Below are 24,223 nucleotides of genomic sequence, written 5' to 3' on the forward strand. Positions count from 1 at the left end.
CTGCTTTAGCCTCCCGAGTAGCTGGAATTGCAGGCGCCACCACCACACTGGGCTGATTTTTTATGTTTTTAGTAGAGATGGGGTTTCACCATGTTGGCCAGGCTGGTCTCAAACTCCTGACCTCAAGTGATCTGCCGGCCTTGGCCCCCCAAAGTGCTGGGATTATAGGTGTGAGCTACTGTGCCAGGCCTACAGTTAACTTTTTTAAGTAGGAGTACACTCTAAGGTCACAATAAAAAGTATAATGCAGTAAATACAGAAACCAATAATATAGTCGTGTGTTTTGTTTTACTTTGTTTTGTTTGGAGACAGAGTCTCTCTCTGTTGCCCAGGCTGGAGTGCAGTGGCACCATCTCAGCTCACTGCAACCTCTGCCTCCTGGGTTCAACCAATTCTTGTGCCTCAGCCTCCCAAGTAGCTGGGATTACAGGCCTGTGCCACCATGCCCGACTAATATTTGTATTTTTAGTAGAGATGGGGTTTCGTCACGTTGCCCAGGCTGGTCTTGAACTCCTTTCCTCAAATGATCTGCAAGCCTTGTCTTCCTGAAGTACTGGGATTACAGGTGTGAGCCACTGCGCCTAGCCAATATAGTCATTTATTACCATTATCAAGTATTATGGACAATACATAATTGTATATTCTATACTTTTATACAACTGGCAGAGCAGTAGTTTTGTTTGTTGTTTTGTCTTTTAAAATAGATATGGCAGCCGGGTACACTGGCCCACGCCTATAATCCCAGCACTTTGGGAAGCTGGGGCAGGCGGATCACCTGAGGTCCAGAGTTCAAGACCAGCCTGGCCAACATGGTGAAACCCATCTCTATTAAAAATACAAAAATTAGCCAGGCGTGGTGGTGTGCACCTGTAATCTCAGCTACTCGGGAGGCTGAGACAGGAGAATCCCTTGAACCCAGGAGACGGAGGTTGCAGCGGTTGCGGAGGTTGAGCCGATATTATGCCACTGCACTCCAGCCTGGGTGACAGAGTAAGACTGTGTCTCGAAAAAAAAATTAAAATAGATATGGCATCTCACCATGCTGCCCAGGCTGGTCTCAAACTCCTTGGCTCACGTGATCCTCTTGCCTCGGCCTCTCAAAGTGCTGGGATTCCAGGCATGAGCTACCGCACCTGACTCAGTAGTTTTGTTTACACCAACATTACCACAAATACATGAGTAATGCTTTGCACTACACATTATGACAGCTAGAAGGTCACTAGATGACAGGACGTTTTCAGCTCCATTATAATCTCATGAAACTAGTCATATATGCAATCTGTCCTTGACCAAAACATTGCTATGGACCACATGCTTGTATAAGTTAACATGGCACAGGAAATGCCATCCCACCACCTCCGCCATTTGCCATTGGTTAGTAGAAAGTCACAGGTCCTACCCACACTCAAGGCAAAGGAATGATCTCTTTGCTTTGGTTCCTACATAAGGGTAGGACCACTGGGAAGAGATCATCGGGGGCCATCCTAGAGTCTTCTGCCACACCTGGCATAGGTGCTGCTGGGGTGGGGACAGCGGTATAGAATGGGATACCAGGAGGAGAGAGACGCTGAGTTTGCCTGGGGTAATAAACAGATGGAAGTTATAAAAACAATGGATATTGGCAAGTTCAAAAGCAACACATCCTTTATGTGCATAGCTCATTTAATCCATACAACAAGCTGGAGATAAGTAAGGGTATGCTCCTGTTACACGAGTGACCTGGAAGACACTAGGCTTTCCCTGACTGGGAGGTTGAGTCAAGGGGAGGATTTGGACAGAGGGCAACTGCGAAGAGTCAATATCATTAGACTGCTCATGCAGTGACTAAGTGAGAACCATCTGGGCCCAGTGGTAAAGAGGCCCACCAAAGTGTAATCACCTGGCTGACTCTGGGCACACTGCCTATGAGTTAGCCCTGCTCCACAAGGAGCAGCACTGTTCAATAAAAAGTGGCAGGCTACCGCCACCAGTTTGCCCTTGAATTCTTAAAAATAATTTTTTTTAAAGAGAAAAAAAAATGCAACAAAGTGTTGGATCACCCAGTAGGTTCTTCCTGTCTGCTGCACAGACAAAACTCAATCCACTGAGACTTTGGCATTGCAGCAGAGAAAGTGTTTAATTGACAGGAGGCGGGCAACACGGAAGAACTAGAGTTATCACTCAAATCAGTCTCCCTGAAGGCTTAGAGCTTAAGGTTTTTATGAACAAATTGGGGAGCAGGGGGATAGGGAATGAGTGCTACTGATTGGTTGGGGATGAAATCATAGGGGTGTGGAAAACATTTCTTATGTGCTGAGTCGGCCTCTAGGTAGGGCCACAGGACCAGTGGAGCCATGAGTCACAAGTTCAAATAGGATCAGTATGAAAGATACCTCAGAAAAAAACAATCCTTACAACAGTGATGCTATCTACAGGAGCAATTGGGAAAGTCACAAATCTGAGACCTCTGGCCACATGTCTCCTGAGCAGTAAGGGATTATAGAAACTGACTACATTTTAGCGGAGTTCAGGCCCCTCTCATAATCCTATTCTTGTGGCCTTTCGTTGGTTTATAAAGGTGGTTTTGGTCCCCAAGCAAGGAGGGGGTTAGTTTTAGAAAGGGACTATTATCATCCTTGCTTTCAAGTTAAACTATAAACTAAATTCTGAAACGTAGCTTGGTCTATACCCAGGAATAACCAAAGACGGCTTGGAGGTCAGAAGTAAGATGGAGTCAACCATGTTAGATATCTCTCACTGTCATGATTTTGCAAAAGTGGTTTCAATCACATCACCAAGTCTCACGGACCATTCGCTGACATCTGACTGACTTCCACAGAACACTCACATGGAGAACCTGTCTGCTTTGTTGGCAGAAAACAGTAGTTATTTACTTTTCTCTAGAAAATCACTGAGCAGATATGATGCCTATGGTATCTTTGCTTAATCTATTCAAAAGATCATCGGTGGACAACAGTTTTTTTTATGTTTATTTTTTGAGACTGAGTCTTGCTCTGTCGCCCAGGCTGGAGTGTACTAGTGCAATCTTGGTTCACTGCAACCTCCACCTCCCGAGTTCAAATGATTCTCCTGCCTCAGCCTCCCACGTAGCTGGGATTACAGGCATGTACCACCACAGCCAGCTAATTTTTGTACTTTTAGTAGAGATGGGGTTTCACCATGTCAGACAGGCTGGTCTCGAACTCTTGACCTCAAGTGATTCGTCCGCCTCAGCCTCCCGAAGTGCTGGGACTACAGGTGTGAGCCACCACACTTGGCCAATTTTCAAGAACCATTTTCAAATACTAATAAGCTCCTGAAACTGGCGTAGAGCTTCAATACTTGAGGAGTGTGGAAGGTTCAGTCTGGCTGGGGCACAAGGTGTGTTTTCTGCACAACAAGCTCAATTGATGGGAATTCTAAACCCTAGTGATAAAAGGTGGGTGAAGCACCTGTTTTCCTTTAAGTGTCCACTATGTGTGAGACTAGAGACATGGATGAATAAAGCTGTAGCTACTGTCCCAAGTAACTCAGGAAAATTCCGATTTCAATCATATAGTAGCACCGACGTATTTGTGATTATATTTAGCAAACATTTATTGAATGCTTCCTGGATCTAAAACCCTGTTGACAGGAGATATAAAGACAAATAATTTCTCTCTCCGCCTACTCCAGGAGGAATATGGGCAGACACAGATCAGTGCTGTAAGAGAGGTACTGAGGAAGTTCTATGGAAGTATTCTAAAGGGTGGGGAAAGGAGAGGAATTGGAGGAAGGCTTCTTGCAGAAGGGAAACGATTTTCTTTCCGATTGAGCATTATAGAATTGGCAGAACTCTTCTAGATGATTGCTGAGCATCCTAGCCTATTAGAAGGCACTTCAAGCCAGAGCAAAATGCTGGAAGCCAAACTGCGCAGATAACTAGTAGAAACTCTTGTTGGCAGAGTATCCAGTTTTTGGAGAGGTAGGAAGGACAAAATTATTAAGGCCTTTGGATACTGGGCATAGGGATTTGGAATATATTCTGAAGATATGGAAGCATTGTGGATGGGAAGGATAGATCCAGATTAGTGATTTAGAAAAAGAATTCTGGAGGACATATTGGGTGTAGGAAGAGATTTCAGTGGGGGCAGCAGCATTGCTGCAATTCAGATAAGAAATAGTGACAGCTTGAGCCACAGCTATGGAAACAATAGGAAAGGAGGCAGAGGTGCATATCAATGTAATATGGCAGCTGTGGGAGATGGAAGAGTGTGAAACGACATATACGAAGCCGAAGACAGAAAGGATGGTGATGCCAGTAAGTAAACCCAGGTATCAAGGGGAGTACATAGGTGAGGCAAATCAATAAAAGTGTTTAATACATTAACTTTGAGGGGCTTGTAAGACTTCTGTGTGGATTGGCCCATGAGGTGGAAATACAGGTATACAACTCAGAGTAGTCACTTACGCACAGGTAACATTTTCAAAGATATTTGAGGCTGGGTGTAGTGGCTCATGCCTATAATGCCAGCACATTGGGAGGCCAAGGTGGGCAAATCACTTAAGCTCAGGAGTTCCAGACCAGCCTGGGTATATGGTAGAACCCTGTCTCTACAAAAAAAAAAAAAATATATATATATATATATACACACACACACACACACATAGGTATATATACACATATATATATACACAGACACACACACAACTCTATCTCAAAAATACATATATTATATATATGAATATATATAAATATAATGAATATATAACATATATATTATATATGAAACATGAAACATATATATGAATATATAAATATATATTATAACATATATGAAACATATATACATAAAACATATATTATATATGAATATATAAATATAATGAATATATATTGAAACATTATATATGAAACATATATGAAACATATATACATAAAACATATATATTATATATATGAATATATAAATATAATGAATATATATAAATATAATATATATTATATATGAATATCTATAAATATATTCATATATATAATATATATATTTTTGAGACAGCGTTTCGCTCTTGTTGCCCAGGCTGGAGTGCAATGGCTCGATCTGAGCTCACAGCAACCTGCACCTCCCGGGTTCAAGTGGTTTTCCTGTCTCAGCCTCCCGAGTAGCTGGGATTACAGGCATGTGCCACCATGCCCAGCTAATTTTGAATTTTTAGTAGAGACAGGGTTTCTCCATGTTGGTCAGGCTGGTCTCAAACTCCCGACCTCAGGTGATCCACTTGCCTCGGCCTCCCAAAGTGCTGGGATTACAGGTGTGAGCCACACGTCCGGCATATATATCCATATATATATATCCATATATATATATATCTCCATATATATCCATATATATATACACACACATATATATATATATATATATTTTTTTTAAACTAACGGTGTGGTGGCATGCGCCTGCAGTCCCGGCTACTCAGGAGGCTGAGGCAATAGGTTAGCTGAGGCCAGGAAGTCGAGGCTGCAATGAGCTATGATCACGCCACTGGACTTCAGCTTTGGCTGAACTGAGACCCTGTCTCAAAAAAACACAAAAAACAAAAAGGAAGACATTTGAAACTGTGGAAACACATTAAACCATTTAGGAAGGCAGTATAGCATTTGAGTGTTGGAGCCCTGAAGAATGCTGTATTTATGAGAAAGAGGAGGTATAACGGAGCTTGAGATAGGAGTAGAAGCAGGAGACACCCTGGTTCTAGAGGCCAAGAGAAGACAAGAGGAGGAGTTACTACTGGTCAGTAAATGAGATGAGCTGTAAGCGAGGACCGATGAGTCTGAAGTTGAGTAGGTGTTGGCCACTTTTGGGGAGCAGTCTGAGAAGAGTGGCAACTCCAAAAGGGATAAGGACTGCCTAGGCAGAGACGAGGCTGATCACAGCAGTCACTCTTTAGAAGTTTGAGAATGAAGGGAAGAAGGTGGAAAAGGAAAGTGGCTTCAAAAGGAGGAGTATCTGAGACTCATCCCTGGGCTATAGCCAGGAGCTACTCTCTTCTAACCAAACAGTTGTCTTACACAGCTGTGCATGACAGCAAGAGAGGGGGTTGAGCCCCATTTATTTCCTAATCACAAAACTCCAGGCCTAAACTACCATCTGGTAAGAGAAGAGGGAGACTTAATCTCTTATCAGATGCAAATGTGGCCTCAAAAGATATGGCTATGTCTTCTACAGGCGCATAAACTCCAACCCTGAACCCCAAACAAAATGACAAAATAAAACTGCCCCCTTCAGCGCCTTCACAATCTGGAAAGTGCGCGCAGGTGCGCCCCGGCCGCCCGGAGTCCTGCATCCTGCCGGCCTGCTTTAACAGAGCCGCGCCCGCGCCGCGCCTGGCGGCTCCCGCCGCGCGTAGGCTGTGCCGACCGCGGTCCCCGGTGGGGACACCGAGTCCCACTCGCGGCGTAGGGAGGCGGGCACCGTCACGACACTGGTCCGGCCCGCGGATCCCTTGGCCGCCGCAGTTGGCCTCCATTACCCTTTCCCGCGCCGCGCCTCCCCGCAGGGAAAATGAAACCTAGTGCCCTCAGGTTGAGACACAGGGTGGGATCCACCGTCTTCTCACTTAGCCAAGAGAAAAGACAGAACCGACTTCAGACAGCAAAGGGGTGTGTTGCCCTGGCCGGGTCGCCTGCGGCCCCGCCCCGGCGCTCTCCACCTCCCTCGCGGCCCGCCCTCTTGGCTCCCGCGACTACATTTCCCAGAGGACGCCGCGGCTCCGAGGGGCGGGCCCGTCCGCTCTCCCGCTCACGACCACCGGCGACTGGCTGACTCGGCAGGGGGCGGGGCCTGCGCCAGCCAATAGACGGGAGGCTCGTTACGGCGGCGGAAGCAGCGGCGCTGGAGTGAGGGGTGGGGGGCAGAGTGCTAGCTCCCCGGCGGTGGCTGCAGGTCCGGAACCTGGGGACGTCGGCCCCGCAGACAGAGAGCGCGCGGGAGCGAGCTCAAGGCGGCGCGGCGGCCACTCGGCGCAGCACCCAGGTAATGGCGGGACGGGAGCCCGGGAGGGAAGGGGAGGAGATGAGGGGGCGGGGCGGCCGAGCCGGGCTGCAGCGTCCGTCCCGTTGCGCCTCCCCGGGGAAGGGCAGAGGATCCTCGTCTCCTGTAGCTCGGACCGCGGCTCTTTGGCGAGCTGGGCACGGCAGTTGGGCCGGCGACAGGGGCTGGGTGTCCTGTGGCGAGGAAGGGAGAGGCACCGGGAGGGGTGGGCTGACCCGGGCGTGGGGGCGTGGCGGACGTGGGCCTTGGCGGGGAAGCAGAGCGGTCGGGGGAGCGCGGGCGGGCGGGCGGCCCAGGGAGTTTGGCTCCTGGAGCAGTTTAAAGTGACTCTCCACATCCGGGCCCTGCGCCCGCCGCTTTCAGACCCTGGCCGAGGCGGGGCCTCCCCGCTCCCCGCCCCCCTCGCCGGGGGCGCCTGTCTTCCTCTGCCATTGGTTCAGCCTCGAGGGGTTTGGGCTGCCCCGGCCAGGCTCGCGCCTGATTGGCTGGCGGTCGGCGGGAGGGTGGGGCGGGTCCTGACCGTGTAGGTCGCTGTGGATTGGTCCTGGGCCTCCACTGACGCGCCGGGCGTGGGGCCAATGGGCGGGCGGGGGAGGCAGGGGCAGGTTCGGGGGAAGAGGACTGCGAGCACAGCGGCGGCCGGGTGTTGGGGGTGAGTGGGGCCAGCGGGGCTGGACAGCGGCGGGCCCCGGGCGCCGCCGCCGCGATCCCTCCCCGCGCCCCCCGAGCGCATCGCCGCCGCCGAGATGGGCCCTCCGCGGCACCCCCAGGCCGGCGAGCTAGAAGCGGGCGGTGCGGGCGGCGGGCGGCGGCTACAGGTAAAGAGGCACAGTGCTTGCCTTGTGGTCGGGTCCCCAGAACGCCCGTCCGCACCCCTATCCCGGAGACGGGGGTCTCGCACTCCGAGGTGTCTGGAAACCGGCGTCCTCCCATCTCAGCGGGGGCTTCGCGGTGGGGTGGGGTTGCGGGCGAATCAGGGGAGATCGCTTGGCTCCTGGGGGAAAAGTGGGGGACGATTTTAGGGAAGATGGAGAAGGTATAGGGTCCTCTGGCTCTGTGGGGGGTCTATGAAAGGGAAAGAAAAGGAAATCCGTAAATGGAGGCCTTTGCATAAAAGCATTGGAGAATTCCTTTTGCATCAGGTCTGAATGTAAAACATCCGATCCTTTCTTAGGGCTGGGTATCTTCCTCCGAATGTTCCTATGACATGCTAATCACAGTTCTGTTCACCTTGGTGTGAGGTTTGAGTGTTTCGAAGAGACATGCCATTTTCCATAAAACTTTACACAGAGAAATACACATGCATTGTGGTAATACCTGTCATGTGACGCTTGTACAGGATTCAATGGTGATTTTTTTAGCATGGCAATCCACAAGTATTTATGGAGGGTTATAGTACACGCCAGCTCCGTATAAACGATATTGGTAGAAAACTTAGGTAGTTTAGATAATGTCTGCATTTATATTGATCCTAAGGTATTGTTTTTAAATAGATGATGCAACATTTGCTTTTCCGAGGGACTGTCTCTTAGGTACTAAAGATGCTTTAATTTCTCAATATTGATTCAGATCTCAGAATCTAGTAATAACCATATAACTGTATGTACTACAGGTGGAAATGAGTTCTCAACAGTTTCCTCGATTAGGAGCCCCTTCTACTGGGCTGAGCCAGGCCCCTTCTCAGATTGCAAACAGTGGTACTGCTGGATTGATAAACCCAGCTGCTACAGGTGAGATATGTAATATTCTAATATATTTCTTCCAACTTTAGGAATATTGCCAGTTTTCTAACTTAAAAATTAGCAGATTCCTTCTAGGATTTTAGTAAATTCTTATTTCTTGAATTTGAAGAAAGGGTATATTACTATTCTAATTTAAACAAGGCTTTTTTTCTTCCTGTTTTAACCACTTCATTCACATAGTGTACACATGCAACTTATAGCAAAGCGTGCCTGTAAGAACTGTTTTTGAAATGCATTAATATATTCATGTTTAATTAATGTCCAAGAGTATAGCATTAGTGCTGTGAGGGAGCCCAGAGTTGTTTAAGGAACAGATCTTGCCTTTTAGGAGTTTATTATCAAGGAAAAGAAGTGGAAAACAAAGGATATGCGGTTTCCCTATGGTGTCTGTGGGGGATTGGTTCCAGGACCCACCTCAGATACCAAAATCCATGTTGCTCCACTTTGTGATGTAAAATGGTATAGTGTTTACATATTAGCTGTATCTATCCTCCAGTATACTTTAAATTATCTCTAGATTACTTGTAATGCCCACTACAACGTAAATAGTATGTAAATAATTGTTATACCGTATTGCTAAGAGAACAATGAGAAGACAAAAAAGTCTGTATGTGCTTAGTACAGATGCAACCATATTTTATTTTTCCCCCTGAATATTTAACATCCAAAGTTGGTTGCATTCACATCAGGGAACCCATGGATACAGAGGGCTGATTGCATACACACAGATAAGACTTGGTTTTTTGTCTCGTGCCCTTTGAGTGGTAGAAATCAGTGGTTCTCAGTGACGGGTGTTTGGGGAGGTGGTTTTTCCTGCAGGGGAATACTTGGCAATATCTAAAGACAGTTTGGTTGTGACAACTCAACAGTGCTATTGGCATCTGGTAGGTAGAGGCCAGGGATACTGCTTCACATCCTACAAGATAACAGGAAGCCCCCACAACAGAGAGGTATCCAGTCTAGTCAGCAGCGCTGAAGTTGAGGAATTCCTTCAAATACTCTTTTTCTCTACGTATTAAGTAAATATATGACATTGCAAAGTGGAATAAACTATTTTTTATTCCTTTTTCTTCACCACTCGATTCTGGTGTTCCTTACGGTAAATGATACCACTGTCTACTCATCGCTTAAACCAGTAGCTGAGGCTTTTTTCTTTTTTGCAACAGGGTCTCATGCGGTCATTCAAGCGGGAGTACAGTGGCATAATCACAGCTCACTGCAGCCTCGATCTTTTGGGCTCCCCAGCTTATTTTATTTTATTTTATTTTATTTTTTTGAGATAAAGTGTTACTCTGTGGCCCAGGCTGGAGTGCAGTGGCTCTATCTCAGGTCCCTGCGGTCTCTGCCTCCTGGGTTTAAGCGATTCTCGTGCCTCAGCCTCTGAGTAGCTGGGATTACAGGCATGCGCCACCATGCCTGGGTAATTTTTTTTTTTTTCTTTTTTATATTTTTAGTAGAGACAGGGTTTTATCATGTTGGCCAGGCTGATCTCGAGCTCCAGACCTCAAATGATCCACCTTCCTTGGCCTCCCAAAGTGCTGGGATTACAGGCATGAGCCACCACACCCAGCCACATGTTCAGCTAATTTTAAACTTTTTTGTAAAGAGAGGATCTCACAATGTTGCCCAAGCTGGTCTCAAACTCCTGGACTCAAGTAATCCTCCATTGTCAGCCTCCCAAAGTGTTAGGATCACAGGTGTGAGGCACTGTGCGGGGCTGGAGGCATCTTTAATTGCTCTGCGTTTTCTTTTTTTTTTTTTGGAGACGGAGTCTTGCTCTGTCGCCGGGGCTGGAGTACAGTGGCCGGATCTCAGCTCACTGCAAGCTCCGCCTCCCGGGTTTACGCCATTCTCCTGCCTCAGCCTCCCAAGTAGCTGGGACTACAGGCGCCCGTCACCTCGCCCAGCTAGTTTTTTGTATTTTTTTAGTAGAGATGGGGTTTCACCGTGTTAGCCAGGATGGTCTCGATCTCCTGACCTCGTGATCCGCCCGTCTCGGCCTCCCAAAGTGCTGGGATTACAGGCTTGAGCCACCGCGCCCGGCCTAGCTCTGCGTTTTCTTATGAGCTGCTGCCGTTGTCTGATGTTCCAGCCTTATTTCTTATTTTGCCTTCCTCCTGCCAACTTAGTTTTTTTTTTTCCCAATGGAGTTGAAGTCTTGCTATGTTGACCAGGCGTGTCTCAAACTCCTGGCCTCAAGGAATCCTCCCACCTAGGCCTCCCAAAATGTCTGGGATTACAGGTGTGAACTACTTACGTGGCCGCCAACTTAGTTTTTGTTGTAAATTTATTTTCTCTTTAGACTTGAAGTGACTTTAAGCTACTTTATGACTCCTGCTCAATGGTATCTACTCATATTTCTAAATAAATGATTAAAAAGTTCCCAATTTCATGACGTGGGGACTTTGCACATTTTTTTCCTTTTGCCATAGTCTGTCTTCTTCCTTTCCATATAGTTGCTTATTTGGCTAATTCCTTCTTTTTTCAGGTTTCAACTTAGATGTTATTTTCTCTAGAAGAAAATCATTATTATTCTGTAGCATAACAGAGACTTTATCTTCTACAATAACTCAGGTGGAGGATCTAGAAATAGAACCAGACATATATAGCCAATTGATTTTTGATAAAAGTGCCTAAGTAATTCAATAGGGAAATGATAGTCTTTTCTTTTCTTTTTTTGAGACGGAGTCTCGCTCTGTCACCCAGGCTGGAGTGTAGTGGCGCGATCTCAGCTCACTGCAAGCTCCGCTTCCCGGGTTCACGCCATTCTCCTGCCTCAGCCTCCCAAGTAGCTGGGACTACAGGCGCCTGCCACCGCGCCCGGCTAATTTTTTGTATTATTAGTAGAGACGAGGTTTCACCGTGTTAGCCAGGATGGTCTCGATCTCCTGACCTTGTGATCCACCCGCCTTGGCCTCCCAAAGTGCTGGGATTACAGGCATGAGCCACCGTGCCCTGTAAGTCTTTTCAGTGAAATAGTGCTGGAAGATCACAACAACATTATGGGAGGATAAAGGCCGGGCACAGTGGCTCATGCATGTTATCCCAGCAACATGGAAGTCCAAGGCAGGTGGATCGCTTTGAGCTCAGGAGTTTGAGATAAGCCTGGGCAACATGGCAAATCCCCATTTCTACAAAAAATACAAAAATTAGCCGGGGCCAGGCTAATTTTACAGTGGCTCATGCCTGTAATCCCAGCACTTTGGGAGGCTGAGATGGGTAGATCACCTGAGGCCAGGAGTTCAAGACCAGCTTGGCCAACATGGTGAAACCTGTCTCTACTAAAAATATAAAAATTAGCTGGGCGTAGTGGTGGGTGCCTGTAATTCTAGCTACTTGGGAGGCTGAGGCAGGACAATCACTTGAACCTGGGAGGCAGAGGTTGCAGTGAGTCAAGATCGTGCCACTACACTTCAGCCTGGGCAACAAGAGCAAGACTCCGTCTCAAAAAAAAAAAAAAAAATAGCCGGGTATGGTGGCTTATGCCTGTGGTCCCAGCTTCTTGACAGGCTGAGGCGGGAGGATCTCTTGAGCCTGGAAAGCGGAGGTTGCAGTGACCTGAGATCTTACTGCTGCACCCCAGCCTGGGTGACAGAGTAAGATCCTGTCTTCAGGGAAAAAAAAAAAAACAAGAACTCATAACTCAGTAGTGAAAGACAGACAACCTGATTTTTTTTAAATGGGAAAGTATTTGAGTAGATACTTCACCAGAAGAGCTAGATAAGTGCCAAAGAAGCACATGAGAAGGTGCTCACCATTATTAATCCTCCGGGCAGTGCAATTTAAAACTGCTGAGAAACTACTGCACATCCATTAGAAAGACCGAAATTACAGAGACTGACAATACCAAGCGTTGGTGTGGTTGTGGCACAAATAGAACTCACGCTTTATTGTTGGAAATGCAAAATGGCAAACCACTTCCAGAAACAGTTTGGCAATGTCTTATGCAGTTAAATATACACTTACCGCAGCACTGAGCAATCTCATTCTACAGGTGTTTATCAAAGGTAAATGAAAACGTGTGTTCGTACAAGGACTTATACTCACATGTTCATAGAAACTGTATTCATAATAGCCAAAACAGGAATCTCACCAAATGTGTATCAGATGGTGACTGGATGAGCAAATTGTTGTGTATCCATCCATGCAGTGGAATACTACTTGGCACTAAAAAGGACCAGACTACCGACACACACAACATTATGGATAAACCTCAGTAACGTTACACTAAGGAGAGATTCCGGATACATAGGACTCCAGATGGTATGACTGTGTTATATGAAATTCCGGAAAAGATTATATACCATAGTGACAGAAAGCAGATCAGTGGTTTCTGGGGAATAGAGGTGGCAGAGAGGGAATTGATTACAAAGAGGTATGAATGAACTTATTGCAGTAACAGGAAATGATCTGTGTCATGATTGTGTTATACCATTGTATACTTTTGCAAACATTTATCTAATGTTACACAAAGAATTAGTTAATTTTATGTGTAAATTGTACCTCAGTAAAGCTAATTGATTAAAGTGGACAAAAGATAAACATGCACTTCACTAAAGAAGATATATATGAATGGGCTGTGATCACATAAAAAGATGTTCAACATTACTAGTCGTCATGGGAATGCTAATTAAAACTACAGGGAGACACACACTACAACCCACTAGAATGGCTGTATATCAAACGTGAGTAAGGAAGAGGAGCGGCTGGAACTCGCGTATACTGCTAATGGGAACAGACAGTGCTACAGTCGCTTTGGAAATTACTTTGGCAAAGTTAAACATATACTTACCATTTGACCCAACCATTCTCCTCTTTGGTGTTACTGAGGATATTTGTAAAAAAATTATTGAACTTTTCTTGTAAAACGGTGGTGTTATTCTATGTAATTTATTCCCCAATGAAGAGGTTTTATAGATGAAAATTTTTAAAATTCTGAATGACCTGGGAGAAAAGTCAATATATAGCGAAAAAGAAAATGTATATCAGTCTTTTCTTTCCTCTCGGTTTTTTTTTTTTTTTTTTTTTTTGAGATGGAGTCTCGCTGTGTCGCCCAGGGTGCAGTGCAGTGGTGCCATCTCGGCTCACTGCAACCTCCACCTCCCGGTTTCAAGCAATTCTCCTGCCTCAGCCTCCCGATTAGTTGGGACTATAGGCGCCCACCACCACACCCAGCTAATTTTTATATTTTTAGTAGAGATAGGGTTTCACCATATTGGCCAGGCTGGTCTCAAACTCCTGACCTTGGGATCCGCCCGCCTCGGCCTCCCAAAGTGCTGGGATTACAGGCTTGAGCCACCGCGCCCAGCCTTATCAGTCTTTTCATCCAGCACTTGTACTTTTAGAAACGTTTTCCTGAAGAGATCTCTGGACAAGATTGTTGATAAAAGCAAAAATTTGGAAATAACCTAAAAGCCCATCAATGATACAGTGATTTTAAAAGCTATAGTACATCTATACAATAGAATCCCATTTCACCTTTTTTTTTTTGAGACGGAGTCTTGCTCTGTTGCCCAGGCTGGAGTGCACAATCTTGGCTCACTACAACCTCTGCCTCCTGGGTTCAAGCGATTCTTCCGCCTCAGCCTCCTGAGTAGGTGGGATTACAGGCAACTGCCATCATGCCCGGCTAATTTTTTTATTTTTGTAGAGACGGGGTTTCACCATGTTGGATGATGGTCTTGAACTCCTGACCTCAGGTAATCCACCTGCCTCGGCCTCCCAAAGTGCTAGGATTATAGACAGGAGCTACTGTGCCTGTTCCCATTTCACCTTTAAAAAATGCAGTATTCTCTACTCAGTCGTTCCACTCCTAGGTATATATTGAGTAGAAGTGATACATGTGTTTACCAGAAGACATGTACAGGAACATTACTAGCACTATTCAAAATAGGAAAAAACTGAAAACTATGTGAAGTGCCTCTTAAGAGTAAAATGGATAATTTGTACGTTGCTCACACGTCATACTATATACAGCCTTGAGAATGAAAGAGCTATAGCTGTGTACACTAACGTGGATGAATCTCATACCTGTAAGTTAAAGAGGCAAAGCACAATAGGGTGTATTTGTTATGAGTCTGTTTATATCAAGTTCAAAAACAGACAATACTAATCTATAGTGTTACAAGGTAGACGATTGCTTTCCTTGGGAGGATAGTGGCTAGAATAGGGCCAAACTAAGGGTCTCGGGGAGACCAATAATGTTTTCTGTCTTGAGCGGGGTGCTATTTACTCAGGTGTATTCAGTTTATGAAAGTCCATTGAGTTGCACAACTAACATTTGTGCACTTACCTTTGTGAAGATCATACTTCAAGGAAAAAAGTCAAATGAATAAAAACCCACCCAAAATTTAAAAGAGACGAGAACTGTCACCAGAACTTTAAGTGTTGGTGCCTTTGTGGGGTGAGTTTGGGGACAACTTTACTTTGTTTATGGTACTCCAAATAATTTACATTCTCTACATCAGTAAATATCTTTATACTCAGGAAAAAAAGAATATTAATATTTTGGAAAAATTATAGACAAATATGAGTTAATATTTTCACAAGCTCTTCTTTTATTACATTAGTATTGTTCTCTGATTTTTTTCCACTTAATTTTTTTTTTTGACGCAGAGTCTTGCTCTTGTTCTCCAGGCTGGAGTGCGGTGGCGGGATCCCCAACCTCCGCCTCCCGGGCTCAAGCGATTCTCGGGCCTCGGCCTCCTGAGTATCTGGGATTACAGGTGTGCACCACCACACCTGGCTATTTTTTATATTTTTAGTAGAGACAGGGTTTCACCATGTTGGCCAGGCTGATCTCGAACTCCTGACCTCAAATGATCTCCCCACCTTGGCCTCCCAAAGTACTGGGATTACAGGCGTGTGCCACCACGCCTGGCCTCCACTTAATTTTTAAATATTTAATTTTTAAATAGGCCAGGTGCGGTGGCTCACACTTATAATCTCAGCACTTTGGGAAGCCAGAGGTGGGAGGAACACTTGATCCCAGGTATTCAAGACCAGACTGGGCAGCACAGTGGAACTCTGTCTTCATAAAAAAATAAAAGAATTAGCCAGGGGTGGTGGCGTGTGCCTGTAGTCTAGCTGCTTGGGCAGCTGAGGCAGAAGATCACTTGAGTCCAGGAGTTTGAAGCTACAGTGAGCTGATATCCACTGTGTTCCAGCCTGGGAGACAGAGTGAGACCTTGTCTCAAAAAAATTTTTTTAAAAATTAAAAAAAAAGGCCGGGCGTGATGGCTCAAGCCTGTAATCCCAGCACTTTGGGAGGCCGAGACGGGCGGATCACAAGGTCAGGAGATGGAGACCATCCTGGCTAACACGGTGAAACCCCATCTCTACTAAAAAAAATACAAAAAAAACTAGCCGGGCGAGGTGGCGGGCACCTGTAGTCCCAGCTACTCAGGAGGCTGAGGCAGGAGAATGGCGTGAACCCGGGAGGCGGAGCTTGCAGTGAGCTGAGATCCGGCCACTGCACTCTGGCCTGGGCGACAGAGCGAGACTCCGTCTTAAAAAAAAAAATTAAAAAAAAAAAAAGTTTAATATGTTATGTCTTCTGATAGTCCAAAACACCAAAAGAAAAAGAGCATACAGTGGAAAATATGTCTCCTATCTCTGTCCTTAAGTTTTGAAAAACTCTATGTTCTTAAAGTTAGGAACTGTACTTAAAATATCTTTTTTTAAATTTTTTTTTGAGACGGAGTCTCACTCTGTTACCCAGGCTGGAGTGCAGTGGCGCAATCTTGGCTCACTGCAACCTCCCATCTCCTGGGTTCAAGCGATTCTCCTGCCTCATCTTCCCGAGTAGCTAAGATTATAGGTGTGTACCACCACGCCTGGCTCATTTTTTTGTATTTTTAGTAGAGACGGGGTTTCACCATGTTGGTCAGACTGGTCTGGAACTCCTGACCTCAAATGATCCGCCCGTCTTGGCTTTCCAAAGTACTAGGATTACAGGCGTGAGCTGCCGTGCCCAGACCGCCACCACCTTTTTTTTTTTTTTTTTTGAGGCAGAGTCTCACTGTGTCATCCAAGCTGGAGTGCAGTGGCACAATCATGGCTTGACTCACTGCAGCCTTGACCTCCCAGGGTTAAGTGATCCTCCTCCCTCTGCCTCCAGCGTAGCTGGGATTACGGGTGCGTGCCTCCATGCCCATTTAATTTTTATATTTTTTACAGAGATGGAGTCTTACTGTGTTACGAAGGCTGGTCTTGAACTCCTGGGTTCAAAGGATCTGCTTGCCTTGGACTCTCAAAATGCTAGGATTGCAGATGCGAGCCACTGCACCAGCCATACATTTTTTGTTTTGTTTTTTTTTGGAGACAGTCTTCCTCTCTCGCCCAGGCTAGAGTGCAGTGACGCAGTCTTGGCTCACTGCAACCTCTGCGTTTTGGGCTCAGGCGATCCTCCCACCTTAGCCTCCCAAGTAGCTGGGATTACAAAAAAAGGTGTTTTTTTGTGTTTTTTTTGTTTTTTATATTTTTGTATTTTTAGTAGAGTTAGGGTTTTGCCACGTTGGCCAGCACAGCGTAAAATATCTTTTTAATGTCAGGCTTTTATAACTTTTTAAGAAGATGTTTTAAATGAAATTGTCTTATACTCTGTATTGTACTTTTAACTATTTCAGCTCATTTTAGATGATTTTCAGGTAGTTTATTCATAAGGCTACAATATCCAGAATGAATTCTACATTCCACAGTTGTGGCTCTTCTGTCTGATGTCCATCAGGAGAATCCAGTGCCCAAATTGACCTTGTTAAGAAAACATCACAAGGAAGTGGCCACTTGGTCAGTCCTGAGATTTAACTTCAGGTGCCACTCTTGTTTGTGCCGCTATCTTACATTGGGAGACTGTGACATACTGTCTCACGTTTAATGTCTTTACTAGTCAATGATGAATCTGGTCGAGATTCTGAAGTCGGTGCCAGGGAGCACATGAGTTCCAGCAGCTCCCTCCAGTCCCGGGAGGAGAAGCAAGAGCCTGTCGTGGTAAGGCCCTATCCACAGGTGCAGATGTTGTCTACACACCATGCTGTCGCATCAGCCACACCTGTTGCAGTGACAGCCCCGCCAGCACACCTGACGCCAGCAGTGCCACTTTCATTTTCGGAGGGACTTATGAAGGTAATGGAGAGGGTTAAAACTTCACACTGAACCAGAGCTCAAGACTGGCTCATCTCTATAACAATTTGTACAAAATCTTAGGCTGTATCTTAGGATCGTATTTCATTTTTTCTTTATGACCTATGAGTTCAGCACCTCTCTGTAACTCAGCCCTGATTTTCTGCAGTGCCTCGTCTTGTGCTGCTGGGCCGTTGGCATCACAGAATCTTTGCTGTTATCCATTTTGATACTGATACTATTCAACCTATGGGCATGTTAAGTTAGATAAGGGACCCTCTTTTTTTTTTTTTTAAGCCAGTCAGATTTAGCAGTGGGGGCTTAATGACACTAATTTTTTTTTTTTTTTTTCTTTTTGAGACAGGGTCTTTCTCTGTCATCCAGGCTGGAGTGCAGTGGTGCAATCTTGGCTCACTGCAACCTCCACCTCCCAGGTTCAAGCAGTTCTCCCGCCTCAGCCTCCCAAGTAGCTGGGATTATAGGCACACGCCACCACGCCTGGCTAATTTTTGTATTTTTAGTAGAGACGGGGTGTCACCATGTTGGCCAGGCTGGTCTCAAACTCCTGGCCTCGAGTGATCTGCCCACCTTAGCTTCCCAGAGTGCTGGGATTACAGGTGTGAGCCACCACACCTGGCTGACAGTGATGTTGTAAGTTCTGATAACCCAGTATCATGGGACCAACTGGAGTAGCACTCTTCCTTAAGGTCTGTTTTAGCAACTGGTTAATTTGGGGGTTTCTGAGAATATCGCCTGTGCGTTACCTGGGGGTTCTGTTTCAGTTACTGGGAGTTTTGTTCAATCCACCCAGACTTGGGAGGCGGCATCATGTAGAAGAAAGGGTGTGGGCTGTGAGCCATACAGCTCTGGGCTTTGTTCCCAGTTCTTCTTACTGTGTGTGTGGCTTTGAGCAAGTCAGTTAGCCTTGCTTTGTATGTTTCTTTATCTGTGAAATAGAAATGCTAGTACTTCAGTGGAAACACTGTGATGCTAATAGATAAAATGTATAAAGCTTATGGCATCTTTCCTGGCACTCTCCAGGTTCGATTTGTGTACTCTTAATTCTGGATTGAGACGCATCACCAGTATGAGGCCATTGATATGTTTTGTGTGGTTTTCTGTTTGCAGCCACCCCCGAAGCCTACCATGCCTAGCCGTCCCATTGCTCCTGCTCCACCTTCCACCCTGTCACTTCCGCCCAAGGTTCCAGGGCAGGTTACCGTTACCATGGAGAGTAGCATCCCTCAAGCTTCAGCCATTCCTGTGGCAACAATCAGTGGACAACAGGTTTTTCTTCCTTTTAATTTGCTGATTTTCAACTGAAATGCCAAACTATTGATCATGATTTATTGAATGCTAGCAGTACATTAGGCACGGTAATAAAAAAAGATTAAACACTCACTGATAACCTGCAGGGGAAGGTAGTAGGTTTGAGAGAGAAGGATAACTGGGGGGAGTAGAAGCCAGTATCCATAGTGGTCATTTAGCTAGAATTTATTGAGCAGCTACTAGCTGCTCGATTTGACCCTCAGTGTGATGTATAAATCTGGATAAAACAGTCCGTGTCCTTGAGTCCGGAGTGTGGTTTGTGTTTGATTTTAGCGTCAAGAACAGCCTCCCAGGGGTAGTGGTGGGCAGTGCTTCTCTGTGGTTTCTCTGAGGAGAGCAGATGTGCCTCTTTTGGGGTACTGGTAGGTTACCTCAAGCAGCTCTCTAGTTGCAAACTTTTTTTTTTTTTTTGGGACAAAGTCTTACGCTGTCACCCAGGCTGGAATGCAGTGGTGCGATCTTGGCTCACTGCAACCTCCACGTCCCGTGTTCAAGCAATTCTCTTGTCTCAGCCTCCCAAGTGGCTGGGATTACAAGCGTGCGTCACCACGCCTGGCTAGTTTTTTTATTTTAATAGAGACGGGGTTTCACCATGTTGGCCAGGCTGCTCTCCAACTCCTGACCTCAAATGATCCGCCCGCTGTGGCCTCCCAAAGTGCTAGGGTTACAGGCATGAGCCACTGCACCTGGCCTTAGTTGCGAACATTTATTTTGAAGTCTTCTGTTTTAAGGTTTTTTTGTGAAATGTTGCAATCCTATTCTGCTGTGTACTTGATTAATTAAATATTTAAAATTTTTTACCTGGGGAAAAAAAATAAATCTAAAAACTTTCCCTTCACGTTTTCAAGAAAAATTTATATTCCAAAGAGGTGTACTGTGTTTTTTCCTTTTGTCATACGCTGAGTACTCTCAGAAGTACCAGAACCCTAAGCTGAGAAGCACTGTTCTCTGTGGTTTGGGAGAATGTGAGTAAGGGACATTTCAGGGTTGAGCTGAAGAACTGGTAGGGGAGCACCTGTTGGATGCTAACTGACATTTACTTAGAAACACAAAGCTTAAAGAATGGATGGATGCAGTGGTATGTAAAGGAAATTGTGAGAATGGGAAAAAATAAGCATTTGGCCAGGACAGAAAAAACAAGTGTGAAAGGTAATATCGCAGATGAGAGTTTCTAAAAGTAGACCTCAAAGTATGTTATCTGTTATTATTTGGGCCTGCAGCAGTTGTGGGGTCCTCATACTTCTCACATGCCTGTTAGCACAGTTCATTATACAGTACAGCATGTAAAAGTAGCTCAAGCTAAATGTCCTTAGCCCTTTCCCTTGGGATACTCACTATCTAAAAGAAAAAACCTGACCCACATTTGGAGGCAGGTGACTTCCTAGAGGCAATGGCTAAGACCAAACATGTGAAAATAACATTCTATCCTCTTTCTTTCAGGGACATCCCAGTAACCTGCACCACATCATGACTACAAACGTGCAGATGTCTATCATCCGCAGCAATGCTCCTGGGCCCCCTCTTCACATTGGAGCTTCTCATTTACCTCGAGGTAATGACTTGCAAGTTTTGTTCAAACTCTCAAAATGCCGTAGCAGATATCCATTTGGTAAAATATATCACACAGAATGTGTCTAGAATCAGCTTGTTAAAGTTGCAGGACAATAGTCTGCAGAATCGTGAACCAAGTAAACCTCTTTTATTTAAAAAGAAAAAAAGGCCAGGTGCTGTGGTTCATGTCTATAAACCCAACACTTTGGGAGGCTGAGGTGGTAGGTTCACTTGAATCCGGGAGTTCGAGACCAGCCTGGGCAACATGGTGAAACCCTGTCTCTGCAAAGATACAAAAAATTAGCCAGGTGTGGTGGCAAGTGTCTGTAGTCCCAGCTATCAGGAGGCTGAGATGGAAGGATGGCTTGAGCCTGGGAGGCAGAGGTTGAAATGAGTTGAGATTGCGCCGCTGCACTCCAGCCTGGGTGACAGAGTGAGAATCTGTCTCAAGAAGAAGAAAAAAAAATTGCAAGACAGTGGAAATAAACTTAGAGCAATCCATGTTTTTAGCATGGTTTAATATGTGCTTATTATAGTTGCATTACAAGTATGTATACTTAGGCAATTAAAATGTTTAATAAGGTCTAAAATTGTCCTTTATATTGAGGAACTCCCCAAGCTTTGATAATCTCAACATGGTCTTTATTATTATTAGACTGCTTATCTGCAACATGGTCTTCATTTTTAATACATAAGTCACAAATACTAATACTGAATATTTTTTAAGTTCAAAGATGATCTTTACCAAGTTTTTTAACTTACGTAACAATAAGATGATGATGATGGTTATTTTTTGAGACGGAGTCTCACTGTGTTACCCAGGCTGGTCTCAAACTTCTTGGGCACAAGCGATCTTCCCGCTTTAGCCTCCTGAGTGGCTGGGACTACAGGTGTGAGCCACCACACTGGCTAAGAGTAATTTATTTTTACACTTAAGTTCTAGTAGGTTGTGAGGTAATAAATGAGTTTTGACTAGAAAATTTTACCTTTTATTGGAGAGTGTGAAACAGTTGGAGATGGTTGGCAAAATCAAGTTAGCACACACAAGACCAGGTTTGCTTGGTTATAGCATAACTCAGTGTTTCTCCAAATGTGGTCCACAGACCCACAGGGGGTCTGCTGGGTGAAAACTGCAGGGTTCGGGTTAGGGTTGAGGTTAGGGTTCATAATGTGTCCCTTTCGCAATGTTGACGTCTGCTCTAATGGAACAAAGACAGTGGAAGGCAAAGTACCCGAGCCCTCGTCAGAGCTGAGGCGGTGGCATCACGCTGCTGTTCACTGTGTGCTTTACCGCTGTGCACACTTGCAGTTACCAGAAACAAAAAGCAGCAGCGGTTTCACTTAAGATTGTCTGTGAAGAGGCAATATAAATTATTAAATCTTTTGAATACACATTTTCTTTGTTTTCTCTGTGATGAAATGGGAAGTATACATACCATTCTTCAGCTCCCTACTGATTTACTATCTGAGTTTTAGGAAATATATTGATTATTTTCCTAGGGAGTATAACTAGAATAAATATAATAAACACTTTTGTTTTTCAGGTGCAGCTGCTGCTGCCGTGATGTCCAGTTCTAAAGTAACCACAGTCCTGAGGCCGACCTCGCAGCTGCCAAATGCTGCTACTGCTCAGCCAGCAGTGCAGCACATCATTCACCAACCAATCCAGGCACGTCGGAGCCCGGGGTGCATGAAGGGCGGCATGGGAATTATTCACGCCACCAGGCACTAGGCACATCCTTGACCTCAGGGACTTCCCATCGAGTTGCCAAGACATAGGGAAGTTTGAAAGATGCACAGTATCATGTGGCAAGCTGTAAGAACGCAAAGGAGAGGTGGTGGGAAGGCTTCCTGTTGGAAAGGCTGTGCTAATGAGGAATCAGAGAAGTGAAGAGGAAGTGAAGGGGGAGATGAACAGCAGCAAGGAGGCAGTGATGGTTGTAGACGGCAGTTAGTAAAGGCTGGCTAGGATTGAGGGATTTTAACTTGGATTGGGGGGATCTGTGGACTCCTAAAAGTTATGCATATATGTATGTTTGTTCCAAGAACGTGGTCCATGCCGTTCAGCTTTTTTTTTTAAGGAAATCTATGGCTTCATTACTACTGAAGTATAATATATTTGCAGGAAATATAGTATCTATAATTTGGGTGCTCTAGAATATGGAATATAAACTAGACTTTTTATATACAGTAGAGAGCCACTGCGTTTTTTTGTTTGTTTTTGTTTTTTTGAGACAGAGTCTCACTCTGTTGCCCAGGCTGAAGTGCAGTGGTATGATCCCAGCTCACTGCAACCTCTGCTTCCTGGGTTCAAGTGATTCTCCTGCCTTAGCCTCCCAAGTGCTTGGGACTACAGGTGTGTACCACCATGCCCGGCTAATTTTTATACTTTTAGTAGAGACAGGGTTTTACCCTGTGGGCCAGGCTGGTCTCAAACTCCTGGCCTCAAGTGATCTGCCTGCCTTGGCCTCCCAAAGTGCTGGGATTATAGGCATGAGGCACTGTGCTCGGCCAAAAATCATTTTTTTTTTTTAAACACAATGGCTTTGTGTATCATTGAAGTAGTATTGTTGAAAGATGAGATTAGGCTGGACACAGTGGCTCATGCCTGTAATCCCAGTATTTTGGGAGGCCAAGGCGGGCGGATTGTCTGAGATCAGGAGTTTGAAACCACCTTGGACAACATGGTAAAACCCCGTCTCTACTAAAATGTCAAAAAATTAGCTGGGCATGGTGGTGCGCGCCTGTAATCCTGGCTACCTGGGAGGCTGAGGTGGGAGAATTGCTTGAGTCCGAGAGGCAGAGGTTGCGGTGGGCCAAGATCGTGCCACTGCACTCCATCTGGGGCGACAGAGTGAGACTCCATCTCACAAAAAAGAAGAAAGATAAGATGAATCTAGCTGAATCACATACAGGAGGTCTGTCCCCTTAAGCACTTTCAGGGGAGAGACACATGTATGAAACAACTGGGTTTAAGATAATAAGGAAGAGTCTTGATTATGACACTGGGTAGTATCTCTCTAGCCTACAGCTTTCAAGATAAAATAAAAGACCTTTCTGGTCAAGAAAACAGAGTCGGAGGAGTATTAGGCATCTAGTAGTATACGTGATACATATGAAGGGATAGAGGGAGACGAGAATCAAGACAAGGAGCTCCCGAGTGAGGAAGCTGGTGCTGTAGCCTTAGTGTAAGACACGCACCTGCACTTGGTAGGAGCAGCAGGTAAAAGGGCTGCAGAGCTCGGCCATTTAGATGCATGTTTCAGGGTTAAGAGCGAGGGAAGAATCAGAACTCAGGTGATTCGAAGAATAATGGTGGATACGTGGATGAAGCCCAGTGTGGAGCTCATTTTTCAGAGGAAGATTTCACACATAAGTGTGATAAGGGCACTCTGTCCATGTGAAAACATCCAGAAAGCATGTGGGCACCCTGAACCATTACCTAGAAAAGAATACTGTTACTCTGAGTTGCCC

The 24,223-nt window shown here is 45.4% G+C and overlaps 1 protein-coding gene across 13 annotated transcripts in view; it reads left to right on the forward strand.

The window, feature by feature from the left end:
* The first annotated feature begins 6,813 nt into the window (after positions 1-6,813).
* SAP130 (Sin3A associated protein 130) overlaps positions 6,814-24,223 on the forward strand; it is an 86,380-nt gene continuing 68,970 nt past the window's right edge. For 6 of the 13 annotated variants that reach the window (XM_003909275.2, XM_009185136.2, XM_009185139.2 and 3 more), the window contains exons 1-6: positions 7,622-7,825; positions 8,620-8,737; positions 17,637-17,872; positions 18,998-19,156; positions 20,639-20,750; positions 22,294-22,418. In XM_003909275.2, coding sequence (XP_003909324.1) covers positions 7,754-7,825; positions 8,620-8,737; positions 17,637-17,872; positions 18,998-19,156; positions 20,639-20,750; positions 22,294-22,418 — 822 coding nt within the window. In that variant the 5' untranslated portion in view covers positions 7,622-7,753. Of the gene's footprint in view, positions 6,990-7,590; positions 7,826-8,619; positions 8,738-17,636; positions 17,873-18,997; positions 19,157-20,638; positions 20,751-22,293; positions 22,419-24,223 lie in introns of those variants that run through there. The other 7 variants (XM_017947987.3, XM_021923446.2, XM_021923445.2 and 4 more) reach the window with 3 other exon arrangements.

This window comes from Papio anubis, chromosome 10, assembly GCF_008728515.1.
Source record: "Papio anubis isolate 15944 chromosome 10, Panubis1.0, whole genome shotgun sequence".
Classification (NCBI taxonomy): domain Eukaryota; kingdom Metazoa; phylum Chordata; class Mammalia; order Primates; family Cercopithecidae; genus Papio; species Papio anubis.